The sequence below is a fragment of the Stegostoma tigrinum genome, chromosome 2 (assembly GCF_030684315.1).
Source record: "Stegostoma tigrinum isolate sSteTig4 chromosome 2, sSteTig4.hap1, whole genome shotgun sequence".
NCBI classification, from domain to species: domain Eukaryota; kingdom Metazoa; phylum Chordata; class Chondrichthyes; order Orectolobiformes; family Stegostomatidae; genus Stegostoma; species Stegostoma tigrinum.
This window is the reverse complement of record NC_081355.1, coordinates 23,608,127-23,628,798: the sequence shown is the minus strand read 5'-3', so window position 1 is coordinate 23,628,798 and position 20,672 is coordinate 23,608,127. Positions and strand designations below refer to the sequence as shown.

At 42.0% G+C, this 20,672-nt stretch overlaps 1 protein-coding gene across 8 annotated transcripts in view; it reads right to left on the bottom strand.

Moving 5' to 3' along the window:
- The window catches only part of LOC125447272 (genetic suppressor element 1-like), a 277,157-nt gene that overhangs the window by 86,939 nt on the left and 169,546 nt on the right, over positions 1-20,672 (bottom strand). For 7 of the 8 annotated variants that reach the window (XM_048521570.2, XM_048521587.2, XM_059652856.1 and 4 more), the window contains one exon: positions 19,963-20,181. In XM_048521570.2, the coding sequence (XP_048377527.2) occupies positions 19,963-20,181 (219 nt within the window). Of the gene's footprint in view, positions 1-19,962; positions 20,182-20,421; positions 20,538-20,672 lie in introns of those variants that run through there. The other variant, XM_048521618.2, reaches the window with a different exon arrangement.

Below are 20,672 nucleotides of genomic sequence, written 5' to 3'. Positions count from 1 at the left end.
ACACCTCCAATTTTGGTGTCATCCGCAGACTTACTGTGTGTGTGAGGGATGAGGTTTAGGAGGTTATTAAAGAATGTTGAGAGTTGGGCTGCAGGTGAACCAAGGTGACCTTTCTAACCAGCCCACATGTGCGCACACGCTTCACATGTCCTCCATCGTGTCTCACAAAGTATGCCACAAACATAGCCATCGCGTGTGAGGGCAAAACTTCCAGCAAAGTCACATGTTGTTCAGATGTACATTTTAGAACATGCAAGAATGTGCAGGTCAGATTTCTAAGGCATACTGGAAAATTTGACCAATACACTTCTTCCAGAGTAAGGATGAGATTACTCAACATAATTTCATGCTGAACTCATCCCAGCAACAAGAGGAGACTTTCACCTTACTTGTCTTTGATCGATAAGCTCCAGATTACAAAATGAAGTTACTAATCTGCTTTAAAAATCAACAAAACAGTTCAGCACAGGAGCAGATCCTTCAGCCTTTCTAAATGAAAACTCTTCTGCCTCTACATAATCTGTATCCCACTATTCCTTGCCTATTTATATATCTGTCACAATGTTTCTTAAACATTGCTAATGCACTCTCCTCCACCACTACCTCTGGCAGCACATTCCAAACACTTACCACCTTCTGTGTAGAAAACCTGCTTTTCAAATCTCCTTTAAACTTACCCCCTTTTATGTTAAACCTAAGTCCCCAAGTAACTGACATTTCACCCCTGCGAAACACATTCCAACTATCCATTCTATCCATGCCCATCATAATTTTGTAAATATCTGCCAGATTGCCCATATCCTTTGAAATTCAGGTGAAAACGAATCAGGTTTGTCCAATCTCTCCTCATAGCTAAAACCTTCCAGAACAGGCAACATCCTGGTTAACCATTTCTATACCCTCTCCAAAGGCTCCACATACTTTTGTAGTGTGGTGACCAGAACTGCACACAATATTCCAAATGTGGCCCAACTAATGTTCTATACAGCTGCAGCGTTACATGCCAATTTTTATACTCTACACCCTTACTGATGAAGGCAAGCATGTCATATGCCTTCTTGGCCACCTTACCCACTTGCATTGCCACTTTCAGGGAACTGTGGAAGTACGTCTACATCCCTCCGTAGGTCGATGCTACTAAGGGTTCTGCCACTTCCTGTATACTTCTCTCCTGCATTAGATCTTCCACAATGCATTACCTCGCATTGTCCAGATTAAATTCCATCTGCTATTTCTCCACTCACGTCTCCAGCCTATCTATTATCTGCTGTATTCTCTGGCAAATCTCCTCACTATCTGTAGCTCTCCCCACCTTTGCATCATCTGCAAATGTACTAATCAGGCCATCATCATTCTCCTCCAAATCATATTTACATATAGTACAAATACTACTGGTCACAGAACTTCAGTCAGAAAAACATACTTCCACCATTACTCTCTGTCTTCTATGACAAAGCCACTTCTGTATCCATGTTACCAGCTGACCATGGATCCCATATAACTTCATCTTTTGTATCAGGCTGCTATGAAGGACCTTGTTAAAGGCCTTGCTAAAGTCCATACAGACAACATCTACTGCCTTGACCTCCTAAATTCCCTCCTTTGTTTTTGACTGGATCTACCCTTTCCTTAGCTGTGTTCTTCCTCCGAATATATGTATAAAATGATTCAGGAGTTTCCTTAATCCTGTTTGCCAAGGACATTTCCTGGCTCCTTTCAGCCCTCCTAATTCCTTGTCTGAGTTCTTTCTTGCTATCTTCATATTCTACGCAGGCTCACTATCCAATTGAAACTGAACTTAAGCAGTCCCAGACTCTTTGAAAACACAATGGCTCTGATCTTGACATGGTAATGAGGAATAAATTGGGATCATTACATTATGGAAATTGATCAGAACAACTGCAAAAAAAAATCTGCAAGTCCAGCAGTTGCTGCCAGTGATTCTATGCTTCTTCAGAGTGTGTGCTGTTGCAGCCCCAACTATCCAGTCTGCATTAAACAGGAAATCTATGACATGGCAAACATTTCCACTCTTAGGTCGGTTTCCACCACATGGGCAGGCTATTCGTTTTATACAGCTACACCCGTTCATTGCGGGGGGAGGGGGGATACATTCTAGAACTGGAAACTCCTTGTCCCACTGAAATGGCTGTGGACTGATTAGGTAGTCACTGTGGCCTAAAGATTGCCCCAGAGGCTTATGCCCTGAATAGGCTACATCTCAATGATTAAGGAGTAACTGAGCTTCTTTCTTCAGTATATTTACTGATAATCCCCCTCACTGTTATTTTAATGCTTGTAGAAAGTCAAATTCCTCCATCCTGCTTACAAGAGCTACATTTTCCAGGACAGCATTTTTTTCAAAGTAATAATTTATTACCTGTAAATTTAAATCAAGTGTGTGGGATATTAGATGGTTTTGACTTCTTGGTTCTCTGAATGTGAATATTTCCAAGTGATTAGCGACTAAGATGGGGGCTGCTAACCTAGTGCAATCCCCATAACAACACCTTGACCAACCATAGCTGACCATGCACAGTCTCATTTTCTTATCCCAGCTAAGTCTGACAGTTATTAGTTCTGGCCGTAACTCCATGCCAACACATGTCCAGCCAATCTGCACTTTCTTCTCATGCTGTTATTAGTATTCCCTTTCCAGGTTCGGTTTCTTGTGTCAGTCTTCATGAGTTCAAGGCAAAATGCCTGAATTTCATAGATAATGGGAACTGCAGATGCTGGAGAATCCAAGATAATAAAATGTGAGGCTGGATGAACACAGCAGGCCAAACAGCATCTCAGGAGCACAAAAGCTGACGTTTTGGGCCTAGATCCTTCATCAGAGAGGGGGATGGGGTGAGGGTTCTGGAATAAATAGGGGGAGGCGGACCGAAGATGGAGAGAAAAGAAGATAGGTGGAGAGAGTATAGGTGGGGAGGTAGGGAGGGGATAGGTCAGACCAGGGAAGACGGACAGGTCAAGGAGGTGGGATGAGGTTAGTAGGTAGATGGGGGGACGGACAGGTCAAGGAGGTGGGATGAGGTTAGTAGGTAGATGGGGGGACGGACAGGTCAAGGAGGTGGGATGAGGTTAGTAGGTAGATGGGGGATGGACAGGTCAAGGAGGTGGGATGAGGTTAGTAGGTACAGACTAAGGGGGTGGCCATGGGCACCCGCATGGGCCCCAGCTATGCCTGCCTCTTTGTAGGTTACGTGGAACAGTCCCTCTTCCTCACCTACACAGGCCCCAAACCCCACCTCTTCCTCCGGTACATTGATGACTGTATTGGCGCCGCCTCTTGCTCCCCAGTGGAGCTCGAACAGTTCATCCACTTCACCAACACCTTCCACCCCAACCTTCAGTTCACCTGGGCCATCTCCAGCACATCCCTCACCTTCCTGGACCTCTCATTCTCCATCTCAGGCAACCAGCTTGTAACTGATGTCCATTTCAAGCCCACCGACTCCCACAGCTACCTAGAATACACCTCCTCCCACCCAGCCTCCTGCAAAAATTCCATCCCCTATTCCCAATTCCTCCGCCTCCACCGCATCTGCTCCCACGATAAGACATTCCACTCCCGCACATCCCAGATGTCCAAGTTCTTCAAGGACCGCAACTTTCCCCGAGAACGCCCTTGACCGCGTCTCCCGCATTTCCCGCAACACATCCCTCACACCCCCCCCCTGCCACAACCGCCCAAAGAGGATCCCCCTCGTTCTCACACACCACCCCACCAACCTCCGGATACAACGCATCATCCTCCGACACTTCCGCCATCTACAATCCGACCCCACCACCCAAGACATTTTTCCATCCCCACCCCTGTCTGCTTTCCGGAGAGACCACTCTCTCCGTGACTCCCTTGTTCGCTCCACACTGCCCTCCAAACCCACCACACCCGGCACCTTCCCCTGCAACTGCAGGAAATGCTACACTTGCCCCCACACCTCCTCCCTCACCCCTATCCCAGGCCCCAAGATGACTTTCCATATTAAGCAAAGGTTCACCTGCACATCTGCCAATGTAGTATACTGCATCCACTGTACCCGGTGTGGCTTCCTCTACATTGGGGAAACCAAGCGGAGGCTTGGAGACCGCTTTGCAGAACACCTCCGCTCAGTTCGCAACAACCAACTGCACCTCCCAGTCGCAAACTATTTCCACTCCCCCTCCCATTCTTTAGATGACATGTCCATCATGGGCCTCCTGCAGTGCCACAATGATGCCACCAGAAGGTTGCAGGAACAGCAACTCATATTCCTCCTGGGAACCCTGCAGCCTAATGGTAGCAATGTGGACTTCACCAGTTTCAAAATCTCCCCTTCCCCAACCGCATCCCTAAACCAGCCCAGTTCGTCCCCTCCCACCACTGCACCACACAACCAGCCCAGCTCTTCCCCTCCACCCACTGCATCCCAAAACCAGTCCAACCTGTCTCTGCCTCCCTAACCGGTTCTTCCTCTCACCCATCCCTTCCTCCCACCCCAAGCTGCACCTCCATCTACCTACTAACCTCATCCCACCTCGACCTGTCCGTCTTTCCTGGACTGACCTATCCCCTCCCTACCTCCCCACCTATACTCTCCTCTCCACCTATCTCCTTTTCTCTCCATCTTCGGTCCGCCTCCCCCTCTCTCCCTATTTATTCCAGAACCCTCACCCCATCCCCCTCTCTGATGAAGGGTCTAGGCCCGAAACGTCAGCTTTTGTGCTCCTGAGATGCTGCTTGGCCTGCTGTGTTCATCCAGCCTCACATTTTATTGCCTGAATTTCATGTCTCTTTTGAGCAATGTATAAGCTGGTCTCCTGTTTCCTGGTTGCAATCTGAAGAGAAAGCATTCACTTATGATGTAGCCCATGAAAACGCCTTTCTGAAGGTGCAAGTTAACATACTGTATGCAGCTTGAGTCATGTACCACTGAATTATTTTAACACAGTCAGCACCAATGCTAATTAGTACATAAGTAACTTGTCACATCTAGTGGCTTATGAGTTAGACAAAAGTCTATTACATGTAGCTAGCTTTTCCTGGAACAGAAAGTAGCTTGAGAAACATCAACCATTCTAATTCGAACATGGCTGACCAGTAGACTCTTGGCCTTATTACCTGCCATCGATGTAGCAGAGGATTAGCAGTTTGAAATGAGTCTGGTTCACCTATTAGTCAATGTACCTTCCTTGACCATCAAATCCTGGAGTGAGTTTTGTACCTAAAGCTTCTGATTCGGAGGCAGGGACATGACTTCACTGCTACAAACCTCTTTAGGAAGGTCAATTAGGAGGCTAGCTGAAGCAGCCAGCTACCTGAGTGCCCACTGTCTAACTCAGATCCAATTTGAGGGCTGGTTGCTTTAACATCTCAGCAGTTGGTCAAAGTTAGAATTCAGGCTGACAGAGGACAGTATGGTAAACGACCAAATATAGGTTAAAAGTCTGTCGGGTTGGGGGAAGATCTTTAGGGCTGCAGGAACTGCCTATCATGTCTGCAGTATCTCTATTGAACATAGAGCCTCCGGTTCTGAAGTCCCCCTGAGCTGGTGGAACTACATGAAGCTGATGGCCTTGGCTGGCAAGAGGCCAGAGATAGCGAGTTACCCTGATGTGGCTCTCCACTATTTGACCACACACTGACTCCCAACACCATTCATACATGGTGCAGGGCAGTAAGATTCAGATGAACATGTTAGGTCAATGTCTTTTCATCAGGCAAGTCATCGATTTGAAAGATTAACTCAGCTTCTCTCTTTACAGGTGATGCCTGACCTCTTTTTTCCTACCTTCATTTGTTCGTTAGCAGGATGAGGACATCACTGACTGGGGCAGCATTTATTGACCATTCCTAATTGCCCACAGGGCAGTTCAGAGTCAAAAACATTGCTGTGGGTCACATGTCAGCCAGACCAGATAAGGATGGCAGGTTCCTTTCCTAAAGGGCATTAGTGAACCAGATGGGTTTTTCTGACGATTGACAATGGCCTCACAGTCATCAATTGATTCTTAATTCCAGATACTTTATTGAATTCAAATTCTACCAGCTGCCTTGGCAGGATTCGAACCCAGGTCCCCAGAATGTTATCTAGTTCTCTGGATTAACATTCCATCAATGATACCACTAGGTCACTGCCTACCCTGCTGAGAATTTTTCTGTCTTTATCCCAGTGAAATGGAATTTGGTTACAAATTTAGAGGAAGAATAATTAATTTATTACATATTTGAATGATTTACTGCCTCAAAGAGAAAATGATTTTGGGTAGAGGGCAGGAATGTCAAACTCAGAAAAAGCTCTCATATCTTGTCACAAGACAGCAGCATGACCTTCTGGCATCTTTAAATGAACAGTTCATGATGCAAAGGCACCAATGCTAATGAGCTGAATATTATGGACAACAGGCCTGAGATTTCCCGACTTGTATTCAATACGAAGAAATTTTTCAAAAACAATTAGCTAGGATGGATTTGGGTTCAAAAACATCCCACAGAACAAAGCTTCAAATGATGAATGATTCAAGAGTGAAAAACTGTATTTTTGCTTTCTTCAGCACGTGCTTTGGAAATGTTAACATGTTTAATTCAATCAAAGCCTGAGCCTCTTGTGTGCACAGGGAAAGCAACAGAAACTTGCTAGTTGCAAACTCGTTACACAGAATTCATTTTTCAACATTTATGTAAATCAGACCTTCAAAGCAGTCTACGTGAATGCGAAAAACATAAATTGAAGGCATACTTGAACACCCAGATTTTGAACAGCATCCATGATGATGTTTTCCAGCTCATTGTAGTGTCTGACCGCTGTCTGGATCCATGCCAGACAGACTGGGATTAGTGCCAAAGGTCAAAGATCCATTCTAATGTTTTTGTCACCAGTTCTGAAACACAAATCTGTCTCTGAATGTAAACACATCCCAGCATCCACTCAGCTGCCCTGTCCTGCGCGGGAGATGTTGGGCCTGTTTCGATGTCCTTTCTTTCCCATGAGTTATTTTGAATCTGATTACTGATGCAAGTATTCTGCCAATTGACAAAACAAAATATGAAGTTTTCAAACACTTTTGAAACATTCTAGATGCATCCATGTTGGAAAGAGAAAAATACGAGTTGGCAAAAACCTTACATCAATAACAGGTTCCAAAGAGCCCTCAGTACACTTGGGTTGCTGTTTTATTGAGACTTTTGACATCCAATTATCAAAACCTCCTCTTGTGAAGGATTTAATATATCCCAGTTATGCTTTTAATCTAAATCAAGGATTTTTAAAATCATTTCACTGTCTAGAAGCTAAGCAGCCAAGTTTTTCTAAATTTAGCTTTTGCATACAAGGAGGGCTTGAGTACAGACTAAAATTGTGTTCTCTAAGGTGGTCATATTGTTATTTTGGTTTAGGCTTTAATATAAATAAGGTACTGTCAAATGCAGCACCCAAAGTATTCCTGAAACTCTACCCACTGTCCCCCAAGTTTGCTCCAGATTGCTAGTTTTCAAATTTATCTTTAAGGAGGCTGGTTTTGGGCAACAGCCACATAGGTGTGTGATCCTGTTCCAGCTCAAACATATATTTGTCCAATACAAATTGCTGACTAAACCGTGGGTGTGGCTGCAGGGCTAACCATTTTATCCGCATGCACTAATTTTAGGAGAAAATGCCTGGCATACCGTACAGGCTAAATATACTTCACAGTTATATATTTACTTAAGAAACATCTTTCACAATTCCATAAGCCAGGAAGCAATGTGCTGAAAACAACCTAAAAACACACATTCTGTGTTTCATTTTGTTACCTTATCAAAAATACAAACAGATACGTCTTACAACTGCGTACAAACGCAATTAGCCGCATCCAATTGCCAATTTGCCCTGTTATGGTTGGCAACTTATTGGTCAAACTGATCGAATACAAACTTAAAACCAAACAATTTGCTTGGCGGTCTTTCCAAAAACTTCATTACAAACATTAAACATTCAAGAAGGCAGCTAGTAATTAAAGACTACTTGTGCTTATGTATTGACACATTATTAAGCAATATAAAAGCTGAAAGTCAAATATACCATCATGTACTTTACATTTTCATGCACTGGATGACTGGAAAATTTTTCTGTTTACTTAGTACCACTGGAATAGTGACTTTAATATGTTGGGAGCACAGCAGGAGGATGGGGTAGTTAGAAGAAGATTAGCTTAAAAACTTGCTGTTGAGTTATTGAAAATGCACCAAAGGAAAACTAGATTGGTTGAGCAGAAAGTCCGTTCTGTACTTTCAAGTTTGTGTTCTTATTTTGATGAGTCTATCAAATCCATAGAGGATCACTTGGGTCAATTGGCTAGAATGGTGGTTTGTAATACAGTGTGGGTTCAATTTCTGCTCTAGCCAGGATTACCTCTTCTCAACTACATCCCTCACCTCACATGTGATGACCCTCAAGTTAGAATGCGGCCAGTCATCTCTATTTAATGAGACAACAACCCTATGGTCTGATGGACAATGGCGGCTTTACCTGTGCACACACAAAACAAATTAAATTGTATTTAATGGTGTAATGAACTGCAATCAGAGAGGCTTTCTTCCTTACTAAAACTCTATAATGTAACTGATGTTGGTAAACTAGACTGCTCTTGGAACTTTCTGAATTGTCAGTGTAATATTATTTTTCTCAGGAATGAGCAACTGCAGTAAATCTGATGGGGAAGTGACATATGCATTAACATTTATTGCTATGACTCGTTTCTCTGGATTTCTACAAGAATTTTGGTTGAAACAAAGATAATCTACAATCACTATGCTCTAGCGCGACAACCATGTTACAAGGAATTATTCCTGTATTTCAAAAATTGTTGAGTAAAAACATGGTGTTTTGAGAATCCGCTATTAAAGAACATTTAATAACTATGATACCACATGCCGAATATTCCCTCAGGGGATAGGGGATAGAGACTGCTGATGTTTCAGGGTTCCTAAACATTCCCTGGCAAGTAACATGTACGGCCTGATGAAGAGTCATCGGACTCAAAACGTTAACTCTGCTTTCTCTCCACAGATGCTGAACTCCTCTAGCAATTTTCGCTTTTGTTTCAGATAACACATTGTCTTTTCCATAGGATAGTGCCCTTAAATGACAAGGAGTAGGGCTCCCATCAAATTCATTCAAACTCCTGAATCTGATACAGAGTCCATAGAGATGACTTTCAGAGCAAAAGGTACACATTCACAGGGGATCCAGCAATCCTCAAGCCCTCCAATATTAGATATCAATAGGTCTTTAAATGGTCAAATTACCTACCTGCTGCCTGCAGTAATATGGCCCTAGGGTTGATTCAAAACTGATCTACTGGTCAGGGACATGAACTTCCATTCCCTCCCCTCTCACATCCAATGCCCCTAAATTCTAAAATGTGAATCCCACATATTTAATCAGAAAGTGGCAAGTTTATGATCTACCACTAAAAGACAGTTTCTAAATATGATGAGATCTGATCCCCTGAGTGCCACTCCAAAATAGAACTATTGTGACAATACTACGGCTTTAAGAGGTGTATTTTTTTCCTTTTTTTTAAATGAAGAAAGGTTGAGACAGAGGTACCAAGCAGTCTGCTCAAAGCAAATAAAGTAAACAGCTTGAGAGTCCTTGGGGTTTCTTAAAAAAAGTTGGAACAAGAAGCCTGAATGGGCAAAGTCAAGCTTTCTCAGAACCAGGACTTTTAGTTTTAGCTTTCTGCAGTTGCTGGGATTTTCAGGATGGATGTCAAAGTTGTTTTTCCTCTCTCTGTTACAGCTAAAAGCTGGGGTTCCCATCTGTTGCTAGAATTGCATATCAGCCAACCTATTTTACTACATTTGCTTTTGCGTGTTTATGGGCTGTTACTATATTGGAACAGTTAATTAGTAGTAGCTAATGTATATATTATTTTGTTAAGCATTTTGATAGCATTAGCGTACCCAATTCTTTTATTTTGTCTGTATTTTTAACTGTAGTGTAAAAATAAAGGGTTTTGCTTAAAGTCGAGTAGGTTGACCAATAGAATTGCATCTGGAATTCAATCTTGTTTATTCCCTTTCCCTAGTCGCTAGCATGTTTGCTGAAACTGCAAATTTGACAGAGCATACTGTACGAATGGATGGCCACTTGTGGTAAAACATGTGGGCTGAAACTTATGATTTAATTTTCATCAAGTTTCATGCAGGGTTTCTCTTGACAAGACCCAGTGGATTCTCCCATGCTATCGTCCCAAATGTCTTATTAACTACGCACCTCACGCTGATGGCACCCCACCCATCCAACACCAATCTCATTTTCCCACTCACTAGTTGCCACTGCTTGAAAGTCCTGGAATCCTGGGTACCCATGCTATAATTAAAAAGCTGTTGTGCCCCCTTTAAAATGCTTGTACTCTGGAGTTGCCTTGCTCAGTTCGGGACATGTGACAGACAAAGGGAAACTAATACTGTGCTTTGCTGTTAAGGTCCTGCAGCTTCTGGTAGACAGTCTGGGCAGAGAAGGTCTGTCCTGTTTCTCCTCAAGGACACTGCTTCCCAGAGTTGGTTGCATCTTCATGCTCCTGAGAAATGCACAACCATGCTGCAAGACCTTCTCCAATCAGCCAGGATGCGTGCCACCATCTTCCCTCTGATGCCTCAGATTCATTTTACCCCTGTTATTACTGCACCCACCTCTCACCAAGGCTCATGCCCCAGCACTCTGACTATTGCATGTAACATCTTCCCTTTCCTCTCCCAGGCCGACCTTCTCAATGACAAAACCCTGACTGGCCTCTACGCTACCTACTCAGGACATCTCACCACTTTTTGAGTTGACAAACAGACACATACGCACATTTACAGCTTCACGGTGATGCTGGCCCTTGTTATTTGCAGCGTGATGGAAGGAAACAGCAATCATTCTCAACCAGTGAGTCTCAGGCTCAGGTCCTTACTGTTGGTGAACCCGCAAAGTACACATGCCCTTCTTGGTAGCCCACCCTGTCAACTCCACAGGCTTTGAACTTTCACAGGCCCTAGCACAGCCCATTTATCTGAGTCTTCATCTCTCCACTTTACCTCCTGAACCCCAGGCATACTGACATCAGATCTAGCAATACATTGCCTCCCCAATGGAAACCAGGGTGCTGCTGCCTGTCAATATTGCAGGCATGATATGAAAATCAAAGCAGTGAGCGAACACTAAAATAGCCTGGTCCAATCCTGAGACTGTGTATATAAAGTATCTTCGCAATAGCATTACCATGACAGGTGTGAGTGCACTCCAACATGCAGCACTGAAACGCAAGAAGGGGATTTGAAGATGTGCCATGTTGATACAGTGAGGCTGGTATGTGTTCGATGTCAATGTATGTGTGAAGCATGTGCCTGGGAAGTGTGCCTGGAGATGTTGGGACTAAGAGTTCGAGATGGAGGCCCAGATGAGCAAGCAGTGAGCCAGAGTCACCAGTTATCCGCCCTGGCGGCCATGTTGGGAATTGATAGCGTGAGTTTATAGCAGCAGGTGGGAGTATGGGAGAATGTAATACAAGGAGGTGAGATTAGGTAATAGTGACACTGTTAATGAGTGATAAACCATGTAACAAAAACAAAGTTGCTGGAAAAGCTCAGCAGGTCTGGCAGCATCTGTGAGGGAGAAAACAGAGTTAACGTTTCGGGTCCGGTGTTACTGCTGCAAAAAGTTTATGAATAACACCTTTGAAGATTAGAGCAACAGCTTAAATAGAAACAGAAAACACTGGAGAAATTCAACAGGTTTTGGCAGCATTTGTGGAGTTAGAAACAGTCACTGTTTCAAGTTCAAGTCGACTCTTCTTTGGGTGTCAAAACAGAGATCAACATTCATGGCCTGAAGTTGCTGAACTCACTGTTGAGGCCTGAAGGTTGCAGAGTGCCTAAGTGGAATATAAGGTGCTTTCCGTCCAGCTAGCACTGAGCTTTGCTGGAGCACTACAGTAGGCCGAGGATAGAAATGTTGGCATGGAAGCAAGGAAATTTGTTGAAATGTCAAGCAACAGGCTTGTCAGCTTAAAGCGCAAAAATTCTTATGAAAGGAATGGGTTTGTTTGATGGAATGGCTTTTGCCTTCTCTAACTTACACTTTGATGATTTTTCAATGAGATCATACAGAGTAAACATTGGCTACAAGCCATTCTAGGACTCACCTGAAATTGACTAAGAGGTGTCACTTGAATTTAGAGTTTTAACTTGAATTTGACAGAGCTGATGGTGCCTGGCACAGCCCCTGCGGGAGTTCGCTTATTACCAGGACCGCAATTTGGAACTACTGCTGCTCCAAAAGTGGCTCTCAGGTAAATCCCTGGAAGGAGACTATTTGTAGACCTCGGAAGCGTTATGGAACTGATAAGTAACATTCCTTATAAGTCTAATTTTTTTCCTTATGCTTCTGGTGGACTGTTTATGAAGCTGCTTCCACACCAGAAAAGCCACAGCAGTGTGGACACAATGGTCAATGCCGTCACGTTTTCTGGAGGGGGCGTGGAACAAACGTTAGGCACTTTATTTACATGTATAAGCAAACTAAGATTAGAATAGGATTTGACATATTTCAGATACTACTGGCACAAGTTTAGCACAGAAACATTAACAGCAAAGTCCACTGCAACTGGACGGATAGCACCTCATTTTCTGCTTAGGGGTTGAACACGAGTTCAACAACTTTGGGCTGTGAACTGTGTTCTCCACTTGCTTGCTGAATTGGGTTTGCTCTTAGCAGAGATGATCTATTTTCTCTTATTAACACTTACTAATAACACTTAATTTTCATCTCCATCTCTCCTCCACTACCATTAGCACTCCCGTTGCCCTTTGCTCTTCCACCCTTATCATTTACTCCACTTGCTCCCCTTTCCTGCTTTTACACCAGCAAAAAAAATCCCAGCAATTTTTCAGGCCCCTTCAGTTCTAGAGAAGAGTCTTATTGGTCTTAAAACAATAACTCTGTTTCTCTCTATACTTAAGGTGCCAGGCTATTGAGTTTCTCTGGCACTTTCTGTTTTTATTATTGCTTGTGTACTGGCCTCTTAGGAAAGCAAGTGTCGCATAAAAGGTAGCTGGTGCTCTGCTTGAAGGCTGGGAAAATTCCACCTTGAGTGATGGAGCCTTTGTACATTGATGTTAAGCCTGTCCCTTGGTTGATTGCTGTCTACAGACATACACTGAACACTTGACTCCTGACATCACTTGACATACTTATTAGTTGTGCTTAGTATTAAATTGAGAGTATGGTAAATATAAAGTATACCAGCTTATATCCTAGTGAGGCAGGGAATTTTGTTTTATTCTGGTGCAATAAATTATGGTGGATAAATCATTTGTATCAATTTGGTGACATGTGGGGTTTAGTCGTTTGATTTTGTGCCATTTTGTTCTAAGTCAGTTTCCACTTATTAATTTCAAAATTAAACCACAGAGGTCCCAACCTTCACTCTATTTTCACGTGCTATATCTGATGGATTAAAACAACAGTATTTTTTGTGAGGGTGAGGTCACTGTTGGAGTGACACTGCAATGGGGCAGCAGATGGGATTTGATAAATAGTACACGTGCTGCACCAATGGTGTTCCTGTCACTGAAATTGGCCCTCAATCAATCAGCCAGAATTTCCCATTTGATGCTTATAAAGCATATTGCCGTGTACTGTATGTGTAAATCGTAGATTTAAAATGGAAAGAATGCTATTAAAACAGGCTCCTACTAAGCTATCTGTTGATTAAGAAGCAAAACTATGAACCGTTCGCAAAGAACACTTTTGAGTGTACTGACAAACAAAAGCATTACCTTGTACAAAATAACCCAGTGACACCCTAATACTTGTCATGTCGTTATGTACATTGTTTGCTTTTGTCGCAATGCAGTACACTCTGAACTTCAGGGATAAACACCAGCATATTCCACAAAACATAATATTGATAAGGTCAGAGACAACAATCAGTGTAGCTCTCCGAAGGATTACAAGGAAAAGGACTTTGGATGCTGAAAATCTAAACCAAAGCCAGGAAATACTAAATTCAAACCCAGGTCCATAAGTACCTAGAAGGTAAATAGGTGAATGTTTGTATACTATTCCCTATCTTTTAATTTCCAGTTCTGGTGAGGAATATTAGTCTGTAATTTCTCTCTTCTCTATCTTGCAAAGACAGTCTTGTAAGTACATCTGGACATGAAACAGAAGATGTGGACAGTAAAGAACAGATTTTATTTAGGTGATTACATAAACTGCTTGCAATTTGTCTTCTGATTTGCATCATCTATGGAACTCATGGATCCTTTGCCTCACACTTTCTGTCATCTAACCTACATTACAAATATTTCATTTGCCTACATCTAGTTGTGTAAATGAAATAGCATCTGATTTTATGCATTTATTACTCTTATCACATTTGTAGGATTGTTATGGTTTTGAACTGTCTCTTTTAGCTGAAATAAAATGGCGTAATGAAGTATGTCTTGTCGCCTGCTCTGATTTTTTTTGCCTGACAACAAGACCGGGTGGCTTGGTTGCTATGGTGACAAGAGAAACTCATGTCAAGAGACTTTGTGACTGTGGGTAAACTGCTCGTCTCCAAGTCTCACAGCAAGGTGATAGGAATGTCCCTTTTTAAAAACAGTTGAATTTTAAATTTTCTGTTTAACTCCAATGCAAACCAGAGTTGGGAGTCTAGGGGATAGCTATTTAGCATTTCTGCAAACTAAACCCATGTGATTCACATTGCATGGTGATTAAGAGGGAAAGTCTAAAAAAACACTGTTGTGTCAAGTTACAGGGCTCCTCAGATATCACAGAGATGGTCCTTGTGCTGCACTAATGGTGTTCTTGTCATTGAGACTGGCCTAGAGACAAATCAGTCTGCAGCCAATTGCATCTGAAGCAGCAAAAATGCTGACTCCATTGTTAACTGGCTTGTACAAGGTAGGTGCATCTGCTCAGAGTGAAGAGAGACTGAGTTTATGAAGTGTATTGGACGAGACCAAAGCCCCACAAAATACTTTAAGAAGGTAGTCTAGACCCTAATCTTTTCTTATTTTAAAGGCAAATGTAACATACTTTGTTCCAGATGCAACTACTCAAAGTTAAGCAAAAACCATTTATTCAACACGAAAGTTAATATACAACAAAAGAAAGAACTTAAAATAACTTAATCTATTGGGAAACTTAACAAAATAACAGATACTGTAACTACTACTAATTAACTGTTCCAATGTAGTAGCTTCCCATAAACACAGTCCTTGGGCACAAAGGCAAATTCAGAAATCACATTTTCTCTAACACAAGGCCTGCAATACAACGCAGAACCCCAGCTTTAAGCTGTAACCAAGAGAGTGGAAAATTATAGTTTCTACTTCTTCAAAACTCCTGTAGCTTCTGCTGAAACTAAAAACTACAAAAGAAGTCTAGAAATCCTGCTCTGTGAGAGCTGGCCACACCCATCAAGGCAGCTTCTATTGTTCCACCTTTAAAAAGAAACCAAAGGCCTCACAAGATGTTTAACAAGCCAGTTTTTTTTTACCTCTCGTTCAATCTGTCTTTTAATTGAAACCAGGGAAAAATATGCCTCTTTTAACCACAGAGAATTCAAAGAAGACTGCAAGATTTGCCTAGCTTGGGCCAGAGGAAAGAAATCTCCATCGTAACCCTCATTGCAACCTGCCTGAGAAAGAAAGGAAGCAAATCCATGAGAGCTGAGAATAACTTTGGACTGGCATGGGGGAATAAAGTGCCCACTTAAGGAACAGCGTAATGTTTAACATGGCATGGGATTGTTGGTCGTTTTAAAAGTTAAACAGAGAATTTCCCTTTCTGCAGTTCAGAGGTTATTGTTGGTTTTAGTTCATTTGCTCCAGTAAAAGTAATAAAACTTAAAATCTTGTTGTGTGATCCTTTCAGTCAGTCAATAGAAATTCAAATATCTTGTTACAAATAAGTGGTCTACAGGGATCACAAAGCTGTGTAGAAATGTGAATACTTAAGTATTCTTTATAAATGCAAACATGTTGCCTTAGCAGCCTCCGGAATGAAGTAAATATGACAGGTGATGGCATATCTTGCTGGCGTGAGGTCTGCACCTACTATATGGACAATTTGCCTTTACAAGCCCCCATATGTGACAATGGGGAGGGTAGATGTAGTAAGGGTTAGAGGATAGCTGCTTGTGCATCTTTTCTAGTGGCCAAGTGTGCAGAAACCTAGGCAGAAATCAGAGCAAGCTGAGCACTTAGCCTCCTCAGAAGGGCATGTTACAAATGCAGGGTAATGATGAATAAGAGAAAAAAAAACTTAATGAACACTCCATTCTTTAGACTTTTTATCAGTGCTTCTACCATGCCCATGAGACTGAACTGCAGATATGATTTATGTGACAATTTCAAGGAAATTTATATGCTCTCACACATGAGCAGACTTACAGTGAGGCATGCTACATTTGAATACATGCACTGTGTTTTTTATGCTTTCAACAATGGCGCAACACATCTCTGTGTCAGCTACAATTACAGGACTAGAATGAAAAATGACCTCTTGCTGATTGATTACGCCATTAAAAGAAAGGGAGTCACTTGCTAAGTTTTACAACGAATTGCTGAAGTGCAAGAGCTACACAGTCACAGATTCTGGCAAATTCATTTAAGGCTCGTAACAGTTAGATGTGATTGCCTAGAGAGAAAGTAATTTTGGGGCATTTCATATCAAGTTACATATAAATCTGTTTGTTCCTAACACCGGTATAAAACAATATTTCAGTGCAGGTTCCGGAAAATGGCCTGCATGTGGTAAATGGAGACACAGAAAGAGAGAATACAATGAAGGAGAAAAAGAAGGCAGTTAAATATATAAGCTGCCTGAGCTCTTTGTGAACTCTTAAAGACTCTTATTTAAAGCAGGATTAGACCACCTGGTGCGGTTACGCTATAGTTCATATATGCAATTATTACAAGTAGTGTTCTGAATACGCACACGGTTTCTAATGTGTGCATTTAAGATTTAAAACATTTCCTGCTGCAGTTAAATGGTCAAAGTGGTACTTAACAATAAATATGGGAAAGAAAACCCCATGATCATCCCAACCTTTAAAGAAAGAGCTACAGAATGCGAATCAGGTTTAAATTGTTGTGTGTCATTCCATTCTATCATCATTCCTACGTGCAAAGTTCCATCATGTTTTCCACAAATGTGCTCTATCTATCCAAAACGCAATTAGTCTTTGGTTATCCTCTGTATGCAGATTATCTGAATCCAAAATGCATTTAATTGCTTCCCATCTGCTCTTTGCATTCGTGTTTGTACTTCTGATTTTTGTTTACACAAGATGCAATTCTTATTACCTCAAACTGCTAAAACTCGCTCCTAAATTGAGTCTTCAAGCTATTTTGTGGATTATAACATCGATTTTAATGAACTATCAGATATTTACGACAATTGCCATATGGCCAATAGGTGATCTCAGCAGTGGTATTAGAAAGGTGCTGTACTCCAATGGTGGGGGAGGGAGGAGCACACTTTTGTCCAAGGGGAGAGAGGAAAATCAAACAATTTTATTTGTTCTGATGAAAGTGTGTGAAAATGGTCAGCATCCATCTCTAGGGACAACTATCAAAGTCTTGATGCAGTCAGTGAAATGCATTGACAGAAGTGCTACATAGTTGCCACACTAGACATCTGGGAGTGTTACACTAATTTGACTATAATAGTATGGATTTTATAATAATATGGTGCATGGAATTATAAGACAAGTCAGACAGTTTAATGGGGGAGGGGCAATACTTACTATCATGAGAGCTGTCATGTGACAAACCGAAAGTTCCCACAAACAAGTCGTACAAGAGTTGCCCCTTTTAAACTATCTGTCATGTACAGCAGTGTAAAGAATTTAAAAGGGTCACGCACGCAAATAAATCACTCCACTGCATTTCAAATAAATGAGAGAAAATATTGGTGTGCATTGCTGGGGAGGGGATGCGGATGGGCAGTGGTGACATGGGGAGGAATGTGAAATGAGTAAATTTGAAGATTTGTAAAAATCAGTCTTTATTTTCACAGCATTAGTCGAAAACAATGTGCAAGGGGCTAAAAATAAAAACAGCAATGATAACCCGTATTTATTTACATAGTTCATGAGACATCATTTTAATGGGAGTTTAAAAGTTCTGGCAAGTGTATGTTTAATGCATCATGCAGGTTACAAAGAAGCTTGTACAATGACAACAGTGCCACTAAGTGCTGATCCTCCTACAGCAATATTTCTTGGCCCTCTCTGAATTCTCCATCTGATGATCTGATACCAGATAGCTCACTGTTGGCAGCCAAGAAATTGTACAGAAATGTATCTCCACACCCAAAACTATTTCATTGATGTCTGATCTGATCAGAACCATTTTGTTAACTCGTTACTGAACAATTTGCTAGAAACAAATCTCTTCTCAATCCCTGTGCTTTCTTCAATGCTCCAGTGACTTAACTCCAAAAATCAAGCCCCAAGATGTGTGTCTAACAATCATGGCGTCATCAAGCATGCTGTGTAAACATGTTATTAACATTATACAACATAAATAATCCAGTCTGAAATGTGTGCAAATATGAAGACCAGATTTACAATACAACACAGGGCAGAATTTTAGGGCTTTAATACCAACACCCAGAGAAAATAACATTTAATTAATCCATTAGACCCAAAAGATCAGATGATTTAAAAATGGAAATCAATGAAAGGAATTTTATTGATCCATGCATATTTATTGAGTTTTGTGGCGCAATGTGGTGTCCCTAGTGATCAGAAACTCCTGATTCAAATCTTACTCCAGGGCTTAATGGCCAGAAAGGTATATCTACACTGAGGATAAAGTCTCATAACTACTTGTAGACCCTCAGACAAATGACAATGCCACACTGTAAAAACACATGAAGAAAACGAAATTGGAGACCGCCACTATTCATAGCTCTGGACTATACAGTTGCCACAGCAACTTGAACACCTTGGGGAGCTGGTTGGCTCAGTTGGCAGGACAGCTGGCATTGATCAGAGTAGTGCCAACTGCACAAGGTTCAATCAGTTACGGTGGACTAAGATTCTACCTTCTTGTTCTCCCCATGACACCGCAGACGCTACTCAGTTTATCTCATATCATCACGGATTTAGGGAAATGTAACCTTGCCGGAAACGGCCACAAAAGCAATTTCTATAGTAGCAGGAACTAAATGGCCTTGGAACCATAGAAAAGTACAGACAGAGGCCATTCAGCCCTTCATTTCTGCCAGTGATATCACTGTACACCTAGGAATGCTTCAGGTGCATAACTAACTATTCTTTCTGTCACTGCCACTGATCACTTTTTGATTATTCATAATTTCTTTTCTCTGTCACAAGTTGCAATTTCCTACTACCTTCTCCTGCCAAATTAGGTTTAAGGGATGTGTATCTTGTTTCCAAAATTGAGGTCAACCTCTTATCTGCCTCAGATTGTCTTCTTCCTCTTCTTTCTGAAAGCCTTAGATCTTCTCGTAGCTCAGCAACTACTTCTCTGCAGAAGCACTCTACATTATTGCTCCCTCTCTGAGTGTTCTACAGAAGCCCACAGTGTATTTTTCTGAAAACCCCTAGCAGCCCCATTTCCGATCTCCTTGCTACTTTTCTTCGGTCCAACGCCTGAGAATATTTCATACAGCGCCTCCAACCCCACTTTACCTACTCTGCTACTGAAAGCCATAAATATGCCTTGGTCATCTCAGAATCTGACTGCCCTAGCCAAAATCTTTCCAACCTCTCATCGTCCACGTTTCAACTTGCCTAGACCTCTGCTATTTGATTCATTTACACAATGGTATGTCCTGGTTGAGTAACATCAAAGAAGTACAGTACAGGTAACCTCAATCGTCCCATGGAAGTACACTTGGATGTCTATGTGAATTTATGCTGGTGAGAGATTCTGACAGATTGCTAATTATCACTGAACAATACCTCTCGGGTCTTCTGCTTGTTTGGCCAGTTTTCTAAGGGCTGCAGCAAAGCTGGCCGTATGAACTCCTCGGGCATTCGCTGTCCCATGAGATGAATGACTCCCATTTGTAACAACCGGCCCGTTCAGTGACGAAGGAGTTAGGGGGTTCACCGTTGCTGTGGTCCTCTGTGTTGCCGAGATCATGCTGAGGGATGATGACTTTGGCTCATGGCTCATGCCTGCGGGTAGATGGCAATTGCGACATTAGATTCTGAAAAAGCATTCACGAAACCTACTCTTGTACACTTAACGGGGACCCATCCTCTCTCCGTCTTGGAGGTATCAATGAAGAGGAACGTTCTACAAACCGGAGTTTAAACTTTGCAGTGGTGTCAACCCAATTTTAACAATGTTCTGTTTTACAGCAGCTTCATGCTAATCATGTTTAAGCAGGCTCAGGAAATCCTTCGAGCACTTACAGAGCTAGAACAGCTGATTAGCAGACAAAGGACACGCTTCATGCCTCACTCCTGTAATCACCTTATGGCTTACTGTATATAGCCAGCGCTGAGTCACATGACAGTTCAAGGCTGCAATAATCCTTAGGCTTTCTGAAGTCTTTTTAAACTGACACCAATGCATCAGTCTTACACAATTGAAGATTTATCATTATTTTTAAGCTTTCTCCTATTCTTTGAACATGTAACAGGGATCAGATTTGCCCTTGCCA